The sequence below is a fragment of the Melanaphis sacchari genome, unplaced genomic scaffold, assembly GCF_002803265.2.
Source record: "Melanaphis sacchari strain LSU unplaced genomic scaffold, SCAv2.0 Contig44_pilon_pilon, whole genome shotgun sequence".
NCBI classification, from domain to species: domain Eukaryota; kingdom Metazoa; phylum Arthropoda; class Insecta; order Hemiptera; family Aphididae; genus Melanaphis; species Melanaphis sacchari.
In genome coordinates this window covers 1,486,038-1,508,454 of record NW_020271295.1, presented here as the reverse complement: position 1 = coordinate 1,508,454, position 22,417 = coordinate 1,486,038, and the positions used below count along the sequence as shown (strand labels likewise).

The 22,417-nt window shown below is 31.0% G+C and overlaps 1 protein-coding gene across 4 annotated transcripts in view; it reads left to right on the top strand.

The window, feature by feature from the left end:
• LOC112597918 (zinc transporter ZIP11) overlaps positions 1 to 22,417 on the top strand; it is an 88,953-nt gene that overhangs the window by 18,116 nt on the left and 48,420 nt on the right. For 3 of the 4 annotated variants that reach the window (XR_003114868.1, XM_025344155.1, XM_025344154.1), the window contains exons 5-7: positions 14,050 to 14,148; positions 18,276 to 18,434; positions 20,203 to 20,290. Coding sequence is in view for 3 of the 4 variants with exons in the window: in XM_025344155.1 (XP_025199940.1) it covers positions 14,050 to 14,148; positions 18,276 to 18,434; positions 20,203 to 20,281 (337 nt within the window). In the remaining variant the exon portion in view is untranslated. Of the gene's footprint in view, positions 1 to 14,049; positions 14,149 to 18,275; positions 18,435 to 20,202; positions 20,394 to 22,417 lie in introns of those variants that run through there. The other variant, XM_025344153.1, reaches the window with a different exon arrangement.

Here is a 22,417-nt window from a genome sequence, read left to right as displayed (position 1 = left end):
TTTAGAACTTAATAGGATGCTACACAAACATTTGTTGTCTCTATCTTACAAGTGCGTAACATAGCAAATATGCGTTCAGTAAATTAGGTTTAGCTTCGTTAGTTTAAAAATTTAAGTAAATCGACCTATAATGAAACTTGATGGAAAAAACGTTTTCTGTTTTGGTATGAAGTTTTTTACGATAGTTCAATTTTTTAGCGAGTTTTACGTAGGTATGTAAAATATAGTAAATTAAAAATGCTCATTACTCATTTAAAAAAATTTAATTATCGTAAAAACCTTTATACAAAAACAGAAAATGTTCTTTCCATCAAGTTTCATTATAGGTCGATTTACTCTAATTTTTAAACTAATGAAGCTAAACCTAATCTGTCGTACGTAAATTATCCATGTTACGTACTTTTAAAACAGAGACAACAATTTTCTGTGTAGCGTCCTCTTAAGATCAACTTATTAGTCTATGAAAAATGTTTTTTACATACATATCTGTATATTTGTATATTTATAATAATATCTTTAAGTTTTAAAGAATTCAAGACTTAAAATTGTGTATTTTATTTAACACTTTGATGTCTTCAAATTTAGTAAAAATTCTTCGATTTTGATTTCTAACTTTGGACGTGGTTTTTGGTAGAAAACTAGATCTAGTTGATTTTTTTTTTTTTAAATAATAAAAATTAAACATAAAAATTCCTAGTTATGGAATTTTAATGCTAAACATGTTTTCGACAAAATTTATTTCATGAAATTTTTATTAAATGGTTATATTATCATTTTATATACGCATTTAAGTATAGTTTTCAAAATATTTTAACTCTTAAGCTATTTATAGTCATGACAATTTTTTATTTTTTTTTTCTATAAATGTTGATTAAAATTTATTTTCCGGGGTCAAGTTTTTAAAAATTAAATTCAAGATCCAATCTTAGTTCTTATATCTGTAAAAAAATATTAAAAATACGTAGGGGCTTTTTTAAAATTATTATTTGATGTTAAAATTTGGACAAAATCACAAATTTAAACGATGAGTAATGCATTACATCATGATGTTCATTGTTTTGTTATAATTTTAAACATTATTCGTAAGGCTTAAAACTTTTACGTAATCATGAAATATACTTAGTGTATAGGCCAACTGATCGTCTTCGCTCAGAATCGTTTTTCGTATTCAATGATGTATCATTAAATTAAAATTTAACACATCCATCATAGTGATTCATTCGTCACCTACCTACAGCAAAGCAATACCTATTTGCCCACTTTTAAAAAAAAAATTATAATACCATTATTGTATATACGGCATACGCATTATTACAAGAAAAATGTAAAATCATAGGATTGATTATTGTTAAATCCACTAATTATTTTATTTAAATTAAAACTTTAACTCGTTCCAATTCGGTGAATTTGGGTTTTAGAGCCACGGTTAAAAAGTCAAAATATTTCTAGAGTATTTGTAATTTATTATTAGAAAATATTTTTAAATTTTAGTGAAGAATATTAAGTACAATTTGTGTTAATATTATTAAATGTACAAATTTCACGTACACATAAGTATTGACTTAGTAACTTATTTCGATTTATATGTTTTTTTACACATTAGTAAGTTTTAATTAAATCAATAACTCACTTAGGTTAAATTAATTTTTCTTTTATTTTTAAATGCAATTAAATTCATATAAAAAACTATCAAGGATATTTTAAAATATAATTTTTACAGTTTCAAAATTGTTAAAAAGTTTGAGTTTATCCCTTGATGGTAATTGGTTACAAATTCTCACAAGTATTTGCACGAGCGCTCTCTGTCGTTTTATTTGTTTGAAAAAACTTATTCATACCAAAATAGAGTGCACTAATGCAGTGTTATTTGGCTTAAATCTCTATTGTTGCAATATCATTATTCATACATAGCATACATCACAACACTCATTTTAATTATATTATATTATAATCCTAGTGTATAGTTAATCTGTATTAATGGCGACGTTGAAAGTGTTTCCGTTAATCGTATTTCTAGTAATGAATTTGTTTTCATACTAAACACTAAGTCTTGGAGACTGGAGTTAACGTAACAACCAAATCGAAAACTATCGTCTCACTAGCAATAATAATAACTTGTTTATTTTAGATTTACGACGTTATACTATTTATTATTATTTTTTCGTTTCTAGCTATAATCACATTAATTTATTATAATTGCTGGTTATTAACAAAATCGTAACATTTCTCATTCGTATTATGATGGTGTTGTCGCTTTCATTTCATTTTTTAAATTTAATATGTTTATGTGACATGAAAACAGTATGCCGTAATAGAGGAACACCGATTAAGATAGCTGTATCCTCTTTACCGTGCTCATTGTCTTCTGGACGGTACACCGTATCGGAGAGTGTCTGTCACGCGCTAACCTGAGAAGGGCCGTTTTATTGTCAAATTCAATAAGAGCTTTCAAAAGAGCAACTTAACGAGAAGGGTTACTGGTAAGTGCCCACGTTTTACGGTTTCGTAATAAACCATAAAGCTTATCCTCATTATACACTGTATAGTTTACGCATATCTTCGGATTGTTAAATTGTGTTAAGTTTTCTTGATTCCACGCGGAATTGACAGATAAGTACCTATTATCTAGATTTCACGAAATATAATGTGTACATCTCATTTCGATTCAATGTCGTTTATCCAATGTAATCATAACGTATATAGTTTCTTTTCGACTTAAAGACAACTGTTTCCTTAAAAAACTCATCTAAGTCTCTCGTCCAAGTTCACTGTGGCACCGTTTTCTTATATAATGATAGTACATAACTATATTTCTCTCGGTTAAGACTACATAATAATTGCATTAGAATTTGAAAAAAATTATGTCGCTTTCTTCAGATTTTTGTTGTCCGCTTCGTAGTTCCCGTTTGTGTATGGCTCTACAATCCGTGATGCAGCGTAGTACCGTCGCGACGCCGTGTTGCGGAGGGATGCGGACCCCAGCGGTATGCACGCGCCATACCGACTTACCGCGGTCTTGCCGTCTGCAGTCCATCACGTCGTGGCCAGGCGGTGGTGGCGACGCGAAACCGTTTTCGCGTCCGGTCGGTAAACATTTTTTTCCCTCGTTCCGTTTTGTTATTGTTTTTGTTTTTGTTTTTTGTGTTTTTTTTTTTTTTTTTTTTTTTTTAAACCATCGATTTATTATAAAACACAACTCGTCGCATAAACACGTCGGTGCACGCACACACAACAGACGCACGGCGGCGAACCCCATAAAACGGCGGCGTCGGAGGCGGAGGCCTATAACACACAAACACAAACACAAACACACACACACATACACATGCGCACACTCACGCGCGCGAGACGACAGCATTCCTTCGGCCACTGACCTTGGTACCAGACGCACAGCATAGCCTCGTTCACGTACACACACTATATATTGTGCGTGTATGTGTGTGTGTGTGTGTGTGCGCGTGTGTGCGTGTGTCCCTATATCGTATTTCGACTTGTCCGAACTCATCGCCGATTCATCTGCACCACCGCCGTCGCCGCCGCCGCCGCCGCCACCGCTTTTCCCTATATATTTTTATTTTATTTAACGCCACACAGTATCCGTCGGTTTCTATACCGCTGCAAACATTCCAACGTTTCCTCACCTTTTGTGTGCTGCCGTTGCTCTTGCCTGCCGCCTCTGTTACGATCACTGCCCGTTTTATTCTCTCCGCCGACGATCGAGCGCGCAGCATTGGCGGCGGCGCGGGTCTATCCGTTGCGCTCTACATATTAACAACAATAATACGTGTGTACAGTCCCATATTTTTCGTTTCGCATTCGATATTCAAATATTCATCGAACACGATATTATTATACGTTATGTTAAATAGAAATAGTATTATACGCATCATCTCTCCGGGGTGTAACTCCGCTCTGTGCTGTGTCACCGAAAACTAAAAAAAAAAAAAAAAAATTGAAATTGTCCATTGTCTATAGATGTTCAAAAAGAGTAAAATATTTTGTAAATTTTACCATTTATGGGAAATGATGCTCTTTCTAAATATTTAGTAAAAATATCAAGTATCTATGTGATTATTCGTTTTAAAATTACAACAAAATATAAAAATCAATTGTGTCGAAAACTATTTTTTCGTTAAACATCCAGTTTTTCCAATTATACTGGGAATTTCTGGATATTTTTAATTTTAACCTCCTAAATATATCAACTAAATTTATATTCTTACCATAAAAAATATTAAAGTCGGAAATCGAAACATTTTTTTCTGCTATTAATCGTTTATACATAATTATACAAAACAAAAAAACTACCTACATCGTTTTAAAATTAATACTCCCATCGCTCCGCTCAGAATCTAAAACTCGTAATTTAGATATCCATATGTGTGCAATATTTTATATTACATTGAATGTGTAGGATTGCAGGTTATAGGTTGGGTTCAGTTATATTATGTATATATTACAATTTTTAGTATTGTTTTTACTGGGAATTACAATTTATGAGAAATTCTATGTATCTACTGACTTAATTATTTATTGTTTATGTGGTATTTATACATGAGCATACCCAAATACATAATATTGTCTATCATTACTATCATTATCATTAACCATTAGTCACAATTAGTTTATTTCACTTCTATGTATTAACAGTATTGACATTCTCAATAGTAATATTTACGTCTATGTGAATTATCATTGAAATATTCAACTAAAACGGATATCAACATTTTATCTAATTTCCTGTATAGTGTGTGTTTACATGTATTATTATACTGGTAAATCAAAATTCATTAATAAATACACGTACTGAGTACTATTATTAATGTGTTTCATTGACATTTAACACTTCAGCTTCTTAAACATTAAACGATAATAATTATTTTTTTATCTTGATTTACCCTCTCCGTCGACGGCTATTAACTTTTTTTATTACAAATGCTTTAAAGTACATTAATTTAAATTATATATTTAGTTAACAAATAATAATTAGTGTAATAATTATCATTAGCTGCCTGTCCTAATAAGTCTGTATAACAACGGACTGAAAACAAATTGTCCTTATTCACACTACGCATAATATAAGTCTTTTATGCTTTTGATATTTATCTAGTTTCCAGTGATTTTGTTTGTACTATTCATTATTGATACAACCTAATTTAGTGCATGTATTGTAAAATTATATTATTTCGTCTGAAAATGTTATTTTGCACTCTGTAACGCTCATATTTCTAATAGAAATAGTAAAAATTTTCTATGGAAACATAAACTATAAAAACATTAAGTACCTACTAATAAAGTAATAATCATATGATAACCACATTTTGATAAAACAATATCACATTTTCCGTCTCAACGGTTAACGACATCATCATAGTTCATAGACGCAAATGGATGTATTTTCTATGGGGTGGGTGAGAAGGAGGGACTAGAATAATTTATCAATTATACATTTCTTGATAACAGAATATTCCTAAACATTTTTGTAAAAACAATAAGTATGTTGAAAGAATTTATTAAACACATATAAAATTGTTTTATTATTACTGTGGACACTTTTAAATCCGAGGTTAACTTACTTTTGAAAATGCTTTTTATCCTAAAAATAAAATTTTATATTTTTAGAGAAATATCAATTATAATTTTAATATTAGCTTTTTAGTAGCTTGAAACCTAAGAAATTTGTTCATCATCAATCACAACAAAATATTCTGTTAAATTAGCCATTTTCGTATTTTAACCAAAACATTTTTAAGTGCTAGTATGCACATCTCAAAAGAATTAATAAAGCCTAAACAACCCTTAAGCATTTTAGTTGCTTATTTGAACACTATCACGAATGGTGACAATATATTTTAGTTTTTCGTCATGATTTGTTACTTTGGTTGAATAGATTGTGCTAGACAATGTATTTTTCACAATCAAACATTCTCACTTTGGAAGAAATGTATCTTGGTAAGCAAATTTATTGCATCTAGTACAATACAGTGTATGCTATATTTGGTTCAGAAATACTAAATCATTTCGTTATACTTAAGTTTTTTTGTACCAAAAGAGTGTCGGTATTTTTGTGACACACTGCACGACATAACACTGTTTTTTTCTTAAAATCGTATCCTGTCTCCGTCGTCACGCATGTATGAAATAAAATATCAAAAAATATTAATAATGTTGTATAATATACGTATTTATAAAAGCATCACATATTTTTGCAGTCGTCGGTATAATAATAATAATAATATGTATACATATTGTGGCATATGTACGTTTTCAGTTGTTTTCGTCGAATTTTATCGCTTCCATTTCCTTCCTCTCCTCACTACTTCAGTCTTCGGTATTTTTTTTTCTTCACAAGACTACGCAATCCCTATACTAAAACAAATAATATACAAACGAATAACAATAATTTAGCCGGTTTATCGATGTCTGTTTACACATTAATATATAATAGTTATTTATATTGGTATATTACTATATTACTATCATTAAACGACGGGAGTGTGACAGTACAGTATTATCGCTTTTATACATTGTAATATTATGTGTAATAAGTATAAAATGTGTAACATACGGTATAGTTTCGATATTTTGGTTTTGACGTGCGTTCGGAGGAAAAAAAATGAAACGGAATAACGCTGCAGCTCGTTATCAGTGCGCACATGAACTTGGGTCTGTATTCGTAATTTGGTAGTGTTTATCAGTGTTCAGCCGACATGAGCGCCTAGATAGTTCAATGAACCGTATTATGCCGAATTTTGACATTATCTAAATCGTATGTACACTCCGTCTATAACCATTATAAGTAGTTACATTGTGACCCGGGCACACAATATATTACAGTATTGTTGTTGTGTAAACGGTGGGGCCACCGCGCGTCTCCGCCGTCCGGCGCGCAATTAAAAGTCCGCGTTTTCGATAAACTTTTAACCTCTCGCACATTAATTATTTGAAATCGATGAGCAGGGCAATATTACTAGTCAACTTGTTCATAATGCGCGCAAATGGTTAAAAAAAGCTCATTATTTTTATTTACTGTTATATATCAACAAAATACATTGTGTATCGATACTGTGAGCTATCACGCATACCGAGGATAACTGACTAAAAAAACAAAAAAGCGAAAGCCGCGCCATTGTGTATGTTGTTTACAATATCATCATACTTATTATGTATTTGATCTGATCTAGCTAGCGGTATGTGCGTGTGATTTAAGTATGAAGTTGATCTTGGACAGTATAGCTGCACTCGCTTCGGAACTTTTTATACGTACACGTCGAGTATCTCAGTCTACTATATAGTTTATCATATTCGTCAGCCAGTGGCTTAACTTATATTATTTCAACTACAAATATAGTATAATTGTCAAAGGGAGGCTGGGTTCCTTGCCTCCCCCCCTTAAATTCGTCACTGTCGTAGTCAACTTATCCGTGTCGTTCGCCATGCAAGCTTGGGGAAGGTCGTATATGCTGAGTAATACACAGAGGTGTGATGCTGACAAATTTGAATTTTATATTACTATTATTAGCTGGCCATTTTATCCTAATGTATGTATAAAGAAACTATATATATTTTTATATAAACAAAATCAAAATTCTATCTTGTTACTTAAAAGAGTGTTGTAACTACACATGTATTCAGTCCATCTTATAAACGTATACGACAGGAAATTTACGTAGAACAGTTTTTATTGCGGTGTAGTCAGTTTTTATGTTAGAGTATGCCCTATTACCAAAGCATGTTAGAAAATTATAGGTTATTTCCATACTTTCATTTTAAAGTTCTGCGTGAGTATGTGAAATATTACAATTTAAAATGCTCTCATATTTCGCTTTAAAATTTAAATAAAGAAAAATATTGTTGTGACAAATTAAATAGTGTTCTATACTAAGCAAAAACTTCTAGGTATATTTAATATATTTTTTAAGCTAACACCGCTAAGTTAAAATTTAAAACGGCTTAAACGTTGTGCTGTATACGTGTTAATCAAACGGAGACAACACGTGTGTAGCGTCTTCTTAATAACTATTCGATTTGTAAGACGTCACGCATAACGAGCACAATGTAAATGTAGTCGGATGGTTTATACTTTGTTCATATTATAAGCGAGTTTTTAAATTATATAGAGGTATAAAATAACTGCAGAAGTGCAGATATGAGAAAGTTAAGATAGCTTTCGAATCGCGCAATTAACAAACAAACTTTTATAAATAAAATAGAAATATTTTAATTGTGCCATGTTATTTTTTTAATTTTATGCGTTACTATACGAAAAGTCATTATTGTTTCAAAATAAAATATTTTATATTATAAACGTTACACAGGATGAGTTCTTTTCTTAATAATATAATATAATGAAAATATGTTTTTTATCAGCTATAACCAAAGCCTTTTTGATTCTTTCCTATGAAAAAGCTTTTTGGTATATTTTATAATTACACAATAATTAATATTAATGATACAGAACACATGATCACTCATCTAAAATTTATAAAAGGACAGTGTACACAATAAAATCAAATATCATAAAGTACATTTAATTCCTTTAAATTACAAAATACGTGAAAAAATATAATTTCTATTGATATATTCTTTATTTAATAAAAACTAAAATTATTGCGTTTGTTCTATGTGTTATAAATTATTTTTCTAGAATGTGAAAACAATCAATTGTGAGTTATTTAGAAAATTTAAATTTGTACTGTATGTTTTTTATTTTTATTTTTACTAAAATACACTCAAATTGCCTATATCAAACCCCTTAAAATGTCGAATACGTTCTCTAAAATATAGAGTTTTAGTTCTATTATTCTGTGTTTCTGTTGTTGTATTGGACGTCTTATGAATTATAATACATTATTAAGTTTTAAATGTTTAATGATATAAATTTTTTAAGAATAACATTCAATTACTCGGGATTTTTTTATATAACAAATGTGAGTTATACCTTTATCATATATGGGACATACTTTTTAACTACTAAAAACATATTTTTTCGACAAAATAATTTATGGGATAATTGTTGTAAAATTTTTGAATATTGAAGGATTTGGGAAAAACTCGAAAAACAGTTAATTTAATAAATAATGATCTTACATAATAAATTATGTTTACATTCATTATTTTTACTTATAAAATTTGCAGATTTATTTTTCGAGTTTATTCGAATTATATAGTATTATAACTATATTAAAGTTTTAAATTAAATAAATGCATCTTATAAAAAAAAAACCTTAGAACTATTTTTTGCACAGTTTATATTATTAATACTATGATGTTTTAATACCTATAAATTAAAAATATTATGTATTTTTCTCGATTTTAATCCTAAACATGCGTCAATGACAAATAATGGTACTCATATACACAGCTATGCTTAAAATTTAGATATGATATTTTCGTGTTTACATTTCGTGATGACGTGTGTCAGTAGTTTTTTTCCTGCGTGGTTTTTCGTTTAGTTAATACGGGACGAAACGGTTGCCCACCCTGCAGTAAATATTCATTTGTCTCAGTATGTGTAAATTTTTCCCCATATCCGTCGTTTATATTTATTAAAAAAAAATTTAATTTCTAGTTTATTTCATTTTGATTTTTATTAAATGTAAACTGGTTGCGTTATTATTAATTTTTGTTATAGGATTATTGTTAATGGTATTCTCAAGTAAATCTAGTCCCACCGTGTGTATATAGTATATACTATGTGCCGGACGTGACATTTCATAAGCATTTTTTTCTTTTACTCGTTTCTATTCGTTATTACAATTATAGTCACGAATTAAGTCAGTACTTTGGAAAAAAGTTCTATAGAAAAGAAATATTCAAACATCGGACGTGACAGAAATGATTTCACCTTAAAACATTATAGTACAAATTATTAAAATTCGATGGAACCACGGATAAAAACAATATATTTTATTTTTTGACGTCTCAACTATAACGATTTCATTGTGAAATATAAAGACGTGTTTTATATTGTAATATGGATTTAAAAGAAGTCACGCCTAAGTTTATCTCTCCCACGTGGAACATATAGGTATAGCAAAAAATTGACGGAAATCTGTCATACTGATTAATCAGTTATTTTAAAACTAAAATACCAAATATTTATTAACTTAATGATCAAATATTTCTAAAATTATTACCTATGTATAATGCATGTAAATCTATGAGTTTTATAATATAATAATACCAAGAAAATTTTCTTTTTTTAAATTTGTATAAGCTATGTTATATATATATTATATACCTTATTTTATTTTATAATGAACACATATATATAATAGTAGGTATAGCTTTTAAAACCACTTTCAAATAATAATTTACCACGGATCTGAGATCTTTGCGAATTTCCATTTATTGTGCTTCACACGTTAGGCAATTTATGACTTATTCAAATATCTTGGTAGTAAATTACATTTCCTAAATTGATTTTTTTAGAATTCATTACTTATTAATATTATCATGTATTGTAATACGTTATAGTATATTAATCTAGTCATCATATTTTAATTCATTCAAATATTAAAATATAACTTACTTTATAATCGAAACTTCTTTAGAATTAAATTACAATTACAGCTTGCTCGTCTATGAGTAATACAAATTTAAAAACATACAAACATACAATTTTTTATCACTAAAAAAAGAGATTACGATGACTGAGAGCATATGAATGTGATTAAACAACTATTAAATTATACACTGCAGGTCGGGTTCATGCAACATTTCATTAGCTTGTCAAATGTTCGATTAATTGTCATTAATATATTATTATTTATTATTAATCGGAAGAATATATACTGCAATCTCCAGCAAAAATTAACTGAATGACTTGTTTTGAATTTTGTTATTTGTTCGTTTATTTGAGTGATGCTTATGAATATGTGACCCATTGACTGAAATTAAAATTCGTCGTCGATTCCACTGTATCTAACAATAGTAACATTTGTGTAAAGTATATCCGTAACAGATATTACACTCATGAGTATGCTCTTCGAATTTTTATAGAGTAAGACAAGAAAAGTTGCATTTTTTCCTTTAGGCACAACTAAGTGATGGTTTAAAGGTATAAGTCCTTAGCCATATATTGATAATAATAGGTATGAAAAATATTGTCTTTGATTATTAAAAACAAAGGTTAGAACGAGTATGTTGAAAGGCTGTTTTTTAAATTTGGATATTCTTTATATTGAATCAGATATTGTTAATTTATTAAAGAATGTGATATAACTAAAAGATCAAACATTTATGTTAAAATATATATTCAGTTATAAATATTTATTTAAAATGATATTTACTATGAGTCACTATCAAATATACAAATTCTGCAGAGAAGGGTATAAAGGAAATGTTCACATAAATTAAATAGTTGTATACAGAACAGAAAATCAATTAAGATGTTACTCATCGTTGAAAAAAATATAAATATCGTTTTTATTGCATTATATTTAAAGAACTATAATAATATGAAATGTAATTTTCCTTTCATAAATCATAAATTTAATAAAACCAAAATGGTCGCTCATCCGACTGCGTGCGTAATGTATATTATATGTTTGTGTGTAAAGTAGATACGTGACGGAAAGTCTGAAATACGATGACGTTCATTCTCCTAGTTATCTCGAGGGAGAGGATTGAGGTCCAAGGAACGCTTCCTGTTTCAAACGACCAACAAAGTATTTAGAACTTCCCTGTGTGGTGCTACGGCGCCTCTCAAGAGTTCGTTTTATTTGATTTTACATTATATATTCAACAAGCTAGCTAGTGTATTTACTAACTACGTATAGTCAAGCAACTGAAAAAATTCTTTCTTCTTATCGATAAACGTTGATCACTGATTTGCTAGCACAAATTTTAATGCGCGCGTAATATCTCGAGGTGAACGGTTATCACTGTCATTATCATCATCATCATCATCATCGTTTCATGTGTGTATATTTTTTCTTCGTTATTTTCTTTTCTCGGCATTCCGGTGTTACAAGTTGAACACACACACATCAATCGCCCAAAGACTCGAGAGTACATAATATTCTCACATGCGCGCGCACGCGGTTCATTCACTTGAACGCCGCCGCCGCTGCCGTCACTTACTACTCGCTGTGATCGTCTCCGTACATCGCCAACATCGCTGCTGCGTCCTCGACCCGTTATATTATTACACGTACGTGTGTGACATACACACGCGCGCGTGTGGCGCACTTTGCTGCGGCCCAGTTCACCGCCGACGATGAAGACCAGTGCCCCCTCCCCTTCCCCCAAAGGTGACGATGATAATAATAATATTATTATTATTATTCGAGAAACGACGACGACGACTGTACACACCAAATCTGTATGTCTGTCGTCCCTATGAAGTATAATAATTTAACCGTCGCGGCGTTTTGCCCCGTTTAGACGGGTTTTCGTTTTTTCCCTCCTCCCGGCGGCCAAAACGCTATGTATTAATGTAATATTGTTAATATAATACCGAACTATTATTTTTGTGCGTCGCAGACGCGCGACGGTTGGCGGCAGTGCACGTTTGAATGTGTATTTTCCGATTCATTCATATACATAATAATATAAATGTATATACACGCGTATTTGTGTCGTATAATGTATAATATAATATTATGTGTACGTCTTTCGATTCCCCCGAGGGGCTTCTCGGCACCACCGCCGCTGCTACCACCCTCCGACCCTGTGAAACGGCCGTTAAGCTCTTCCATAAAAAAAAAAAAAAAAAAAGGGAAAAAAACGTGTTGGTAGAAATACACGACGCGTATTGTGTACACTCGTATAATGTACGTATATATTATTATTATATATAAACGCGCGTGTTTGCGTCTGGAGAACGGTCGTCGGTGGTGGGCACGTTGAACCGGGGCAACGAGATTTTTATCCGTCGCATTCCGCGCATTCTCCGAATAGCTGTACACGTTTCGGTTCCATTCCGCTATATACGCTGAGCACACGATCGCGTGTACGCGCACTCACGCGCCCACAACCCGGGACCCGGTCGTCTGCTCTATAGACGTAGGCCGTGCGCAGCGCCACCGACACATAACGATATCGTTAAAACGTACATAACATAATATTATTATTTTATATTGTACAACGTGCTTTTTCAAAAAAAAATTCCGTTTCTATTTGTAGTAAACACGAATTATACACCCACATAACGACATAACGTATTGATTGTAGTGTACTTACTCCCGTTTGTGCCGAAACGATGATAAGGATTGAAAACGATTGACAAACACGGCGCACTATGCTATAGTATTATTATAATCGCGAGATATTGAATGAATCATTCGCGAGTGGTGGCGGTCCCTGAAACACAATTTAATGACCAATGCGATTAGTTCATTACATTTTAGTAAATCTTTTAATCGATCAGTATTGTTTATGCAACTGCCAACTCGGAGTATTGTACATGTTGCACATTATTGTGGTCGACGTATTGTTTACTGTTAAAAAGAAACGTGCATGATGACGAGAAGTGAAAAGTGCTACAAAAGTCAGAAAACGTTCTATGTCACTTTTCCATGCATTCTCTAATTCATACAGCAATTAATTATTTACTGCTTTGCAAAAATTTGTCTTGTATAAACCATATAAACTTGCTGTTTTGACATAAGATATACGATCTTTCCTTTAAAATGTTAAAGAATTGTATGAAATATTTATGTATTATACTACGTGCTTATATGGAGTGAGTAAGGATTGAAGAAAAATTTTTCAATCATCAAAATGTCCACTGTTTATGTACAACGTATCCCTACAACTCAAATTGCAACAGTAACGCCAAATATATTTTGTGTGGGCAACTTATTTCCCATTGTATAATTACAATAAGGGAGAAGTACGTGCTGTGTATACTTATAGTTGAGTCTTGAAAGTTCAAAAATAAACCGAGAAATATAGAATAAATCTATAGACTATATAACCACCATATTTCGTTTATAGTCATTATTCATTCTATATATTTTGCCCCACCAGTTAAAATGCACTTTGATGCAGCAAAAATTACGATTAATTATTTTAATTAAATGTTAATGTATATTGTTTCAGAAATTTGGCCATGGGAATTGGTATACAAAATTTTCCGGAAGGATTAGCTGTCAGTTTACCTCTGCAAGCAGCCGGATGTTCGAAATGGAAAAGTTTTTGGTAAGCGCTCTTTCTCTCGAATTACCAACCCTTGGTTTACCTTTGACTACCCTATGTTCCAATTCCTTGTATTACCTACCGAGGAGGTATGCCTATTATTACCTTATGTCTAATGTCTTATATTTTATACACGCACGTTTATAGTACGTGCTGTGTATAGTTTTTTCCTCGTCGCCGTCATGCTCGCCGACGCAAATCCTTCGCCTTCTGAAGAAATCAGCAGTCGAGTTTTATAGACCATTAAAAATACATCATAATAATTTAATGTATATATATATATATTATACATTATTTATTATAAAACCGTTATAATTCTTCTGTTCGAAAATTGCCACACTAATTACAAGGCGCGGTTCGTTCTCTACTAGGAAAATGAACACATTCTACAAGTAGCGTTTATGGAAATCCGGATTTCCGTCTGGTATATTGCTGCTACAAATACCACGACGATACCATAAATCAAATAGTTGATGTATGTGAAAAAAAACATTGATCCAATTTTCTCTTTTGACACTTTGTAGATCACATATACTAAATAATATTATACTCAATTTTTGTACATTTGATAATATGGTAGATAATACTGACTTTACAGCCAACATTTTGATACATTTTAATATAAATTAATGTTTCATTTGTTTGAGAAAATAAATTCATAATTTTGAAATAATTGTCTTGATATTCTATTCATAATTGTTTGTACAACAATATATCTACATATTTGCATTCATGATTATAAAAACATCCTTTGTTTACGCCAGTGCAAACACTCTCTATAAGGAGAAAAATACCTTCATTATTCGTTGCTTAATTTCGTCTATTTTAACGTTTAGCGATCATCATATTATATGCCTTAGCGTTGTTATTTTTTGAACACATTCGCGTTTATTAGTTTATGATAATATACTACTCGCAATAATTGAGAACACGAAAATATAATATTATATTAGTGTTAAAAGTTAATCGTACTTATACATGTTGTGATTAAGGCTTCTCAAAATTGACTTTACATTATTTTTCACAAATAACTAGATAATAACAGATTCTGTTTTCGTTCATAACAGTTATAATGTTTATTTCTGATTTATGTTCTCACAAATTCAGCATACTAGTTTATTAGTTATATAAAATTGGTAAGTAGTTAATTTTTTATTTTTATTACAAATTTTAAAACATGAAATAATATATTATTTATACATCTAATAATTGTAGTTATTTTGTCAATACAAACACACGCATTTAAAATTCTGTTAATATTATTAATAAATTAAACAATTTGCTAGTTTATTTTAAGTTGTTTTTCTGAATGTATTTTATAAATTCATGTCGAGAAAGTTTGTGTTTAATAAAATCGTTAAATTTGTTCTGAGGCCTATTTTTAAACACTGAGGTTTTACATACGAATCCCATATAAATTCAAATTACATTCACATGTACGGAACTATGTATGCTGTTTAAGAATTGCTCCTTTGGGCGAAAACAGAAAGGACAGTTATCTGATTTGACAAAAATGGATCCGTTTTTATCTGGTTTTGGGTATGACAAAAATGTCGATTTTCAAGTGAAAATAGATCTGTTCAACTGCGTTTCATTAAACATATCACGTACACACAGTGAAATTAGTTTTTATATAATATTTTTTTATGTGCCTATAAAAAAAAAAAAATGAGTAACATAAGGATAATATTATGTATAACTATTTTTTAAGAATATGAATGATTTTATTTAATCGTTTAATTTTTTTTTTTTTATTGAATGATAACATATCATTGATATAGTATGTACTAAAAAATGTAATAGTTTTTTTTTTTTACATAAGAATATAATTATAACCCTAAAAAATATTAATGATAATATACTACTATCAGTATACGTTTAGTCCAATTAAAAACCTTTAAAAGAAATACTATACGTATGTAATGTGTATATTATATAAATTGTGTTTTATCGAAAGATTTATGAATTAAAATTATATTTCTGTTGTACGAATAACGATGAACGAACACACAATACTATCAGTGTACTATAGTTTATATTATAGACAGTTTATTAGGTAACAGTTAAGGAAGTTCATTGCTCTGTTATAATATATATATAATATAACTATATAAGTATATAACAGTTTATTCGTGTGTATATGTAATATGTTATTGGATGATCTGAATTATGTGTCATTAATAATTTATTAGATCGGTAGATCGATATTGTATAATTACCAGATTACGTGAATAATTAATTACAGTCTAGTCTAGTCTTAATACCTAAGACAAATTTATTAAAATTATTATTATTAACTTTAAGCTACAACGAGGAATTCGTGGTGTCGTATATCGTATATGTAAGAATTAAAAAAAAATCAACAATACTTCCATGCGTCAAATACTTTCGTATTTATAAATTTCACAGTATCACGAAACGTTACACACGCGACACGTTGTTTCAGCGTTTTCTTTTCGGGTATTACTGTTCCCGTTTCTTTTCAAATATTTAACTGACAATTTAAAGTTTAAACCGAGTATACCGTATATGATTGCAGAGAAATAGTATTGTATGTAGTCTATGTACGTGAAGGCAAAGCCGTAGTTATATAAGCCGGGCTTGGTGAGACTAGCCCAGTTCAGAGGTGTAGCAAAAATAAGGAGTGTAAAAGCCAAATTAAAACATGCCTATGTTATTATTAATTTTAATAATGTATTATTTAATTTAAATCATAAATATAGGGCAATTTTATGTTAATCAAGATAGATTACTATTCGATGTTACACAATATAGGAATATCCGAATATATTTAGTATACAATTTACTGTGAATTTAGTATGCTTACGACATAAAATGTACATTATAAATAATATAACGCCTAGTGATATTAATAATTATGATTTGCATTATTATTATTTATTATTAAATATAAGATACATATTAAAGTTAAAAATAAGATTCAACTTCCCGTCAATATATTCATATTTATTGGTTGACAAATATACCTATTGATATTTCAATATCTAATCATTTTTATTATATGAATTCATGAAATGAAGTTCTAGAAAAAATTCTGCGGTGAGGTATTTGTTATTTTCACTGTACAAAATTAAATTAATTTACTTAAAATTATGTAAGGTGTAATTTAAGTTATAATAAAATAATTATACATGGAAATGAAAATATCTGCAAGTATTTAAAATGTCGCTGTTACCATTTGTTGATTTTTATCGATCAAATTAAAAATCAAATGATTTAAAAACATTAGTATGTTGGCATATTTGAAAAACAATAACTAAAAAAAATTTGATTTAACATTCAAACCATCAATTAATTACATATTATTTGAAAAGAAGTAAAATGTTAGTGTGTATGTGTGGAGGGGGTGGGGTTAAAATTGTAGAAGGGCGCAAATTCATTTGCATTAGCACATGTGTTAAATTTCCAAAAACACTGATGGACCTCGTAACTCCTTTACGCGTTAGCCTACTCCACACCCACGCGATTCGAGTGTAAAGTAAATTGTTCAACTCTCCAATCGCCTCGTGTTGATTTGTTATCTACGCGCGACGCGGCAAATTAACTTTACTTACTATTAACGCCCGAGGGTTGGTGTAAACGGTATTATAGAGTTAATTGACCTATTATTAAACTCGCGGGGTGTTTAATCATAATTTATAGCACACGGACCTTTGTATGAGCACGGACGTGGGTTTAAAGTGTTTATTTCGTAACGTACGAAAACAAAGGTTGTTTGCAGTCGCGCATGGTGTATGATAGAATACCGCAACCAGCTAACGTCCTGTACATCGCATTCGATACAACTCTTTTTTCGCAATGTCCAGGCCCGGACTGGGCCAATGTGTTACTGTTCTACAGCACAGTGAGCCGTATGCCTCAATTTTGTAATAAAATACTCGAGTTTTTTAAACAATTAATGAGCAAAAAAAGTCTTTTTTTTTTTGCACCGTATCTTTGGAGCTATGGGCCGGCTGCTTACTGAGAATTGTAAGCCGTTATCCTTCCAATCCGGGCATGGGGATGTCCCCGATATTATGTTTCATTGTTATTATAATATAATAATATTTCGATAGCATTATTTTGATTGTGCGACGTTTAATGTACGTTATTTAATCGATGTTTCACAGGTACGGACAACTTAGCGGCATGGTGGAACCGATCGCCGGACTCGTGGGCATATTCGCCGTTTCGTTGATCAAACCGCTGTTGCCTTACGCCCTGGCGTTTGCCGCGGGCGCGATGATTTACGTGGTCGTCAACGACATCATACCGGAGTCGAATTCCAGGTATGTATATTGGTGTGCACGGACGTCAAACCACGTCACTGCAGCGTCACGTGACGACAACGCTACGATAATAATAATAATAATATACGTGCTTACACACCCGATTGCCCGCCCACCGCTCTCCACCCACTCCACCGTCCGTCTCGTCGCGTATTATGTACACCCGACTGTCCCCTCGCGCACCAGACGACACCCCCGCGCGCGTTTTACTTGCGTCGTTATAATATTACAACGCACAATATTATTATTATTGTTGTTAATGTTGTCGATATAGGAGGTAGGTACTTTCGTTGTTATATATTATTTGATGTACCCACACCCACTCGCCCGCCCCGGTGTGGTGTGCAGGTATGTGTCGCGTGTGCAACGCTTCATATTATACCTTCCTATAATATAGGTACAACACTATTTTATTATATTATTATTATTATTATTATAATATTAAATACGTTATGCGCGCATAACGTGTGACCCTGACAGTGCCGCCGCAGTCGTGCACGTATATATAATATCAATGGTTTCTCGCTCTCTGGGGGTCATGTAACTGTAAAATCTCTGTATGCAATCTCCTTTGACGCCAGGAATGCAGCAATACAACTACGCTACACACACACACAAATTAGACGATTCCTTTGGTCGTTAGTGAGTGAGCGAACGAGCGAACGATCGCGCGGTGACGGCGGCGTCGACTATCGCGACCTCTATTGCCTACTATGGCGTTTAACGCGAGCCGACGTTCGTCATGAATGGGCTGCCGCCGCCGCCACCGCCGCCGCCATGCCGTCATTTTATTATTATCGATACTTCATCCGGCCGCCGCGGCCTTGTAACCAAAACGCGGAGGCTGTCATCGCCGCCACCGCCCGCATCTTATTTTTAATTGTACAAAACGACGAGACGATATGACGTTTTCGTCGCCAAAATCTATACACGATATCGTAACGATAAATTACGACTGCGCACGATCGGAAACGATTCTCGTTTAAATATATCAAGCCATGTACCCTTCTCGATGGTGTATTTATTTTTTATTTTTTTTTTGTATAAACACATTTTTTAATTTATTGGGAACAAAAATTCTACTTTAACATCACTCGATCGACTTGTCGTGTGCACACACTACAGTTACTGACGCACTACCATGAAATGTTAAACTGTGTGATAACGATACGTGTAATATTATGCTTGTCACCAAATATCCATATTTCTTACCCCTTTTTATCCTTACCAATACAATTATTCAAATAGTTAATATTATTTCATAAAACTGTTCGCATACATGTTTGGGTTTTAAAAACTTTAGTCCAATTATTCTAACACCCTTTATACTACTGCAACTGCTGCATTGTTTCATCTTATAGGGTAGAGACATACATTTTGATTTTTGATTTCTGAGCTTATAGATTTATGTACATGCGCCTTTGATCGTGAGACCATAGCATATAGAATCAAGTTCAGGAATTAGAACAATAGAATATTTTTATTTTTGACCCACAAAACATTTAATGTGTATTTGCCAAATCCCTTTGAGATTCTACTGTAGAGCTAGCTGTCAGAAACATATAATAACTTTAACAATCGCATCTAAACAGGCTGTGGAAGTCTCCATGAGCAGAGGGTTAATTATTGGCGAACGTATAGCATATTATATTATTCTATTCACACTTTGTTTTCTTGTTTGAAAATCCGGAGCAACAAAAACGATCATTGTCATTTGTCGGACACACGTTGCCATTTAATCGAATTGCTGTGTTTAATTTTGTTACAGTGGCAACGGGAAGCTGGCCAGTTGGTGTTGTATCGTGGGATTCGCCGTGATGATGTCATTGGACGTGGGACTCGGTTGACTTCATTAGGTATTACCCGTCATTTTTTCCTACACTGACCCATATTATTATTAATTTTTTTTTTTTTTTTTTGATTCACCTATCCTATATTTAATGCAATTTATTTATAGACTTTAATTTAGTTTTATTTGTTAAGCAATGCATGTTTAAAATATAGTTTATTTTTATTTATTTACACACTTTTTTTTTTTAACACTATTAAGTATAGGTATAATACACATATACATTATAAATGTGTTATATTTATAATTTTGGTATGTCTACAGTGGTATACACTATTACATACAAATATAAAATGATTATATTATATACAATAGTGTGAGATGATAAACGGTCCAGAGACATGATAAGACATCATTGTTAAACACGTGACCGCCACGCGCCGTTGGACGACAGACAGGATGGGCGTTTCGCCTATTTTTGTTAGTCTTTCAGTATGTCTCATACTCTTTAACCAAACACCCCTATATAGAAATAACTATATAATCCGTAGTTTTTATCTTCAATATCGATGTTTGTATTATAAAATCTAAAATCCACGCCATATTAATAGAATACAGGGCTTCTGGCTTCATTTTTTAAGTCATGAAAAAAGTTAAATTAGTATTATTCCTGTAATTTTTATGAAAGTTTTAAACGATTAACCAGTATTTATAGGCTTACACAATAAAAATATATATATTCTTTAAAATTTGTAATAGAACACAATTTGTTGAGATAAAAAATAAATATATTTTAATATATATACGGTAAAATTGAGCTTTTTAAAAGGGACATTTCAATTTGAACACTATAATTACCACTGAAATCGGCTATGAACAGTAGATATATTGGAAAACGGATCACCAGAAACTCTAACAAGAGATTACTGCTTATTATTTATTAATTCATGATCGTTCAGTAAAATGATATGTACCTTTTACAAGAGAAGTAAGATATTTTGTATAAATAATATTTCAAAAATATCTATACAATCAATTGGGAAAAAAGAAATAGATTAATAATAAGAAATATTTTTCTGGGGATTACATGGAGATTGTTAATACTGAAATAAATAGTGTGCTAAATAAATAGTTCCGCATTATTTTTTTTTTGTTTCGTATTAAAATAAAGCCATGAGCTATAAGAAGCTTTATTTCAAAATTACTCATATTGTTTCCAGTGTTTTTAGCAATTGAAAATAAATTGAATCAATCAAAATTGACAGATTTTTTTTGATTTTGATTAGTTTTATTGAAACTGATTCTTGTTCTAGTCTTTGTGAATAATATTCTACACGTTTTTAAAAAATATATAACTATCTGTTATCACATGTAGTATATAATATAATGTATATATTAATTATATTTAGGTTTGGCCGGTTTGGGCTATATATATTGTGTATAATAATAAATTCGTGCCTATAGTTTAAAACTAAGTTATTTGATTATCCTAAACACACTAGTCGAGGGCTCGTATTATATTGTCTTTCACTCCCTCATCAATCACTACAATAAATATTAAATATCATATCAAATTATTTTTTTAGTTTTATTTGTAGACGTAAATTAAATTGCTATTATTCTCCCGGATCATGTTTCACCTCTTTTTCTTCGTTTCCGTCAGTTTTTTTTTTTTTTTTTTGTTAAAACTAACGACGCAAATATTATGTTGTGTACGCGCGAGAATCGCTGTGTAATATGCATCTATCCCTGCCATGATATATCATGCAAGCAATTGTTTAATACATTATCACGGTTAGATTGTTTTAAACTTTTTACTTCATTGTTTCTATTTGTTGTAACTAAATTTTTCATATTTTTATTTTTATTTAAATAATTAGCATTCTTTTATTACTTGAAAAAATTATTCATATAACGTAAACCATTCACATTGCTATTTTGCTGTCTTAAAAAACATAAATGTGTATCTACTGTAACATCTACGCAAGATAACAATTTTGAATGAACCTCGTAATTTATAATATACGCTTACTGCTTAATTGTATTAAATATTACGTCTTATTCAAACTTCTATTTGTTCATACAAATCTACTATCAATTACACATATGTAAACACAATCATTCTTTTGATTTAAACGGATTTTAGAATTTAATAGGTTTAATATCAATTTCGTTTCTGGTGGAGTAGAAACAC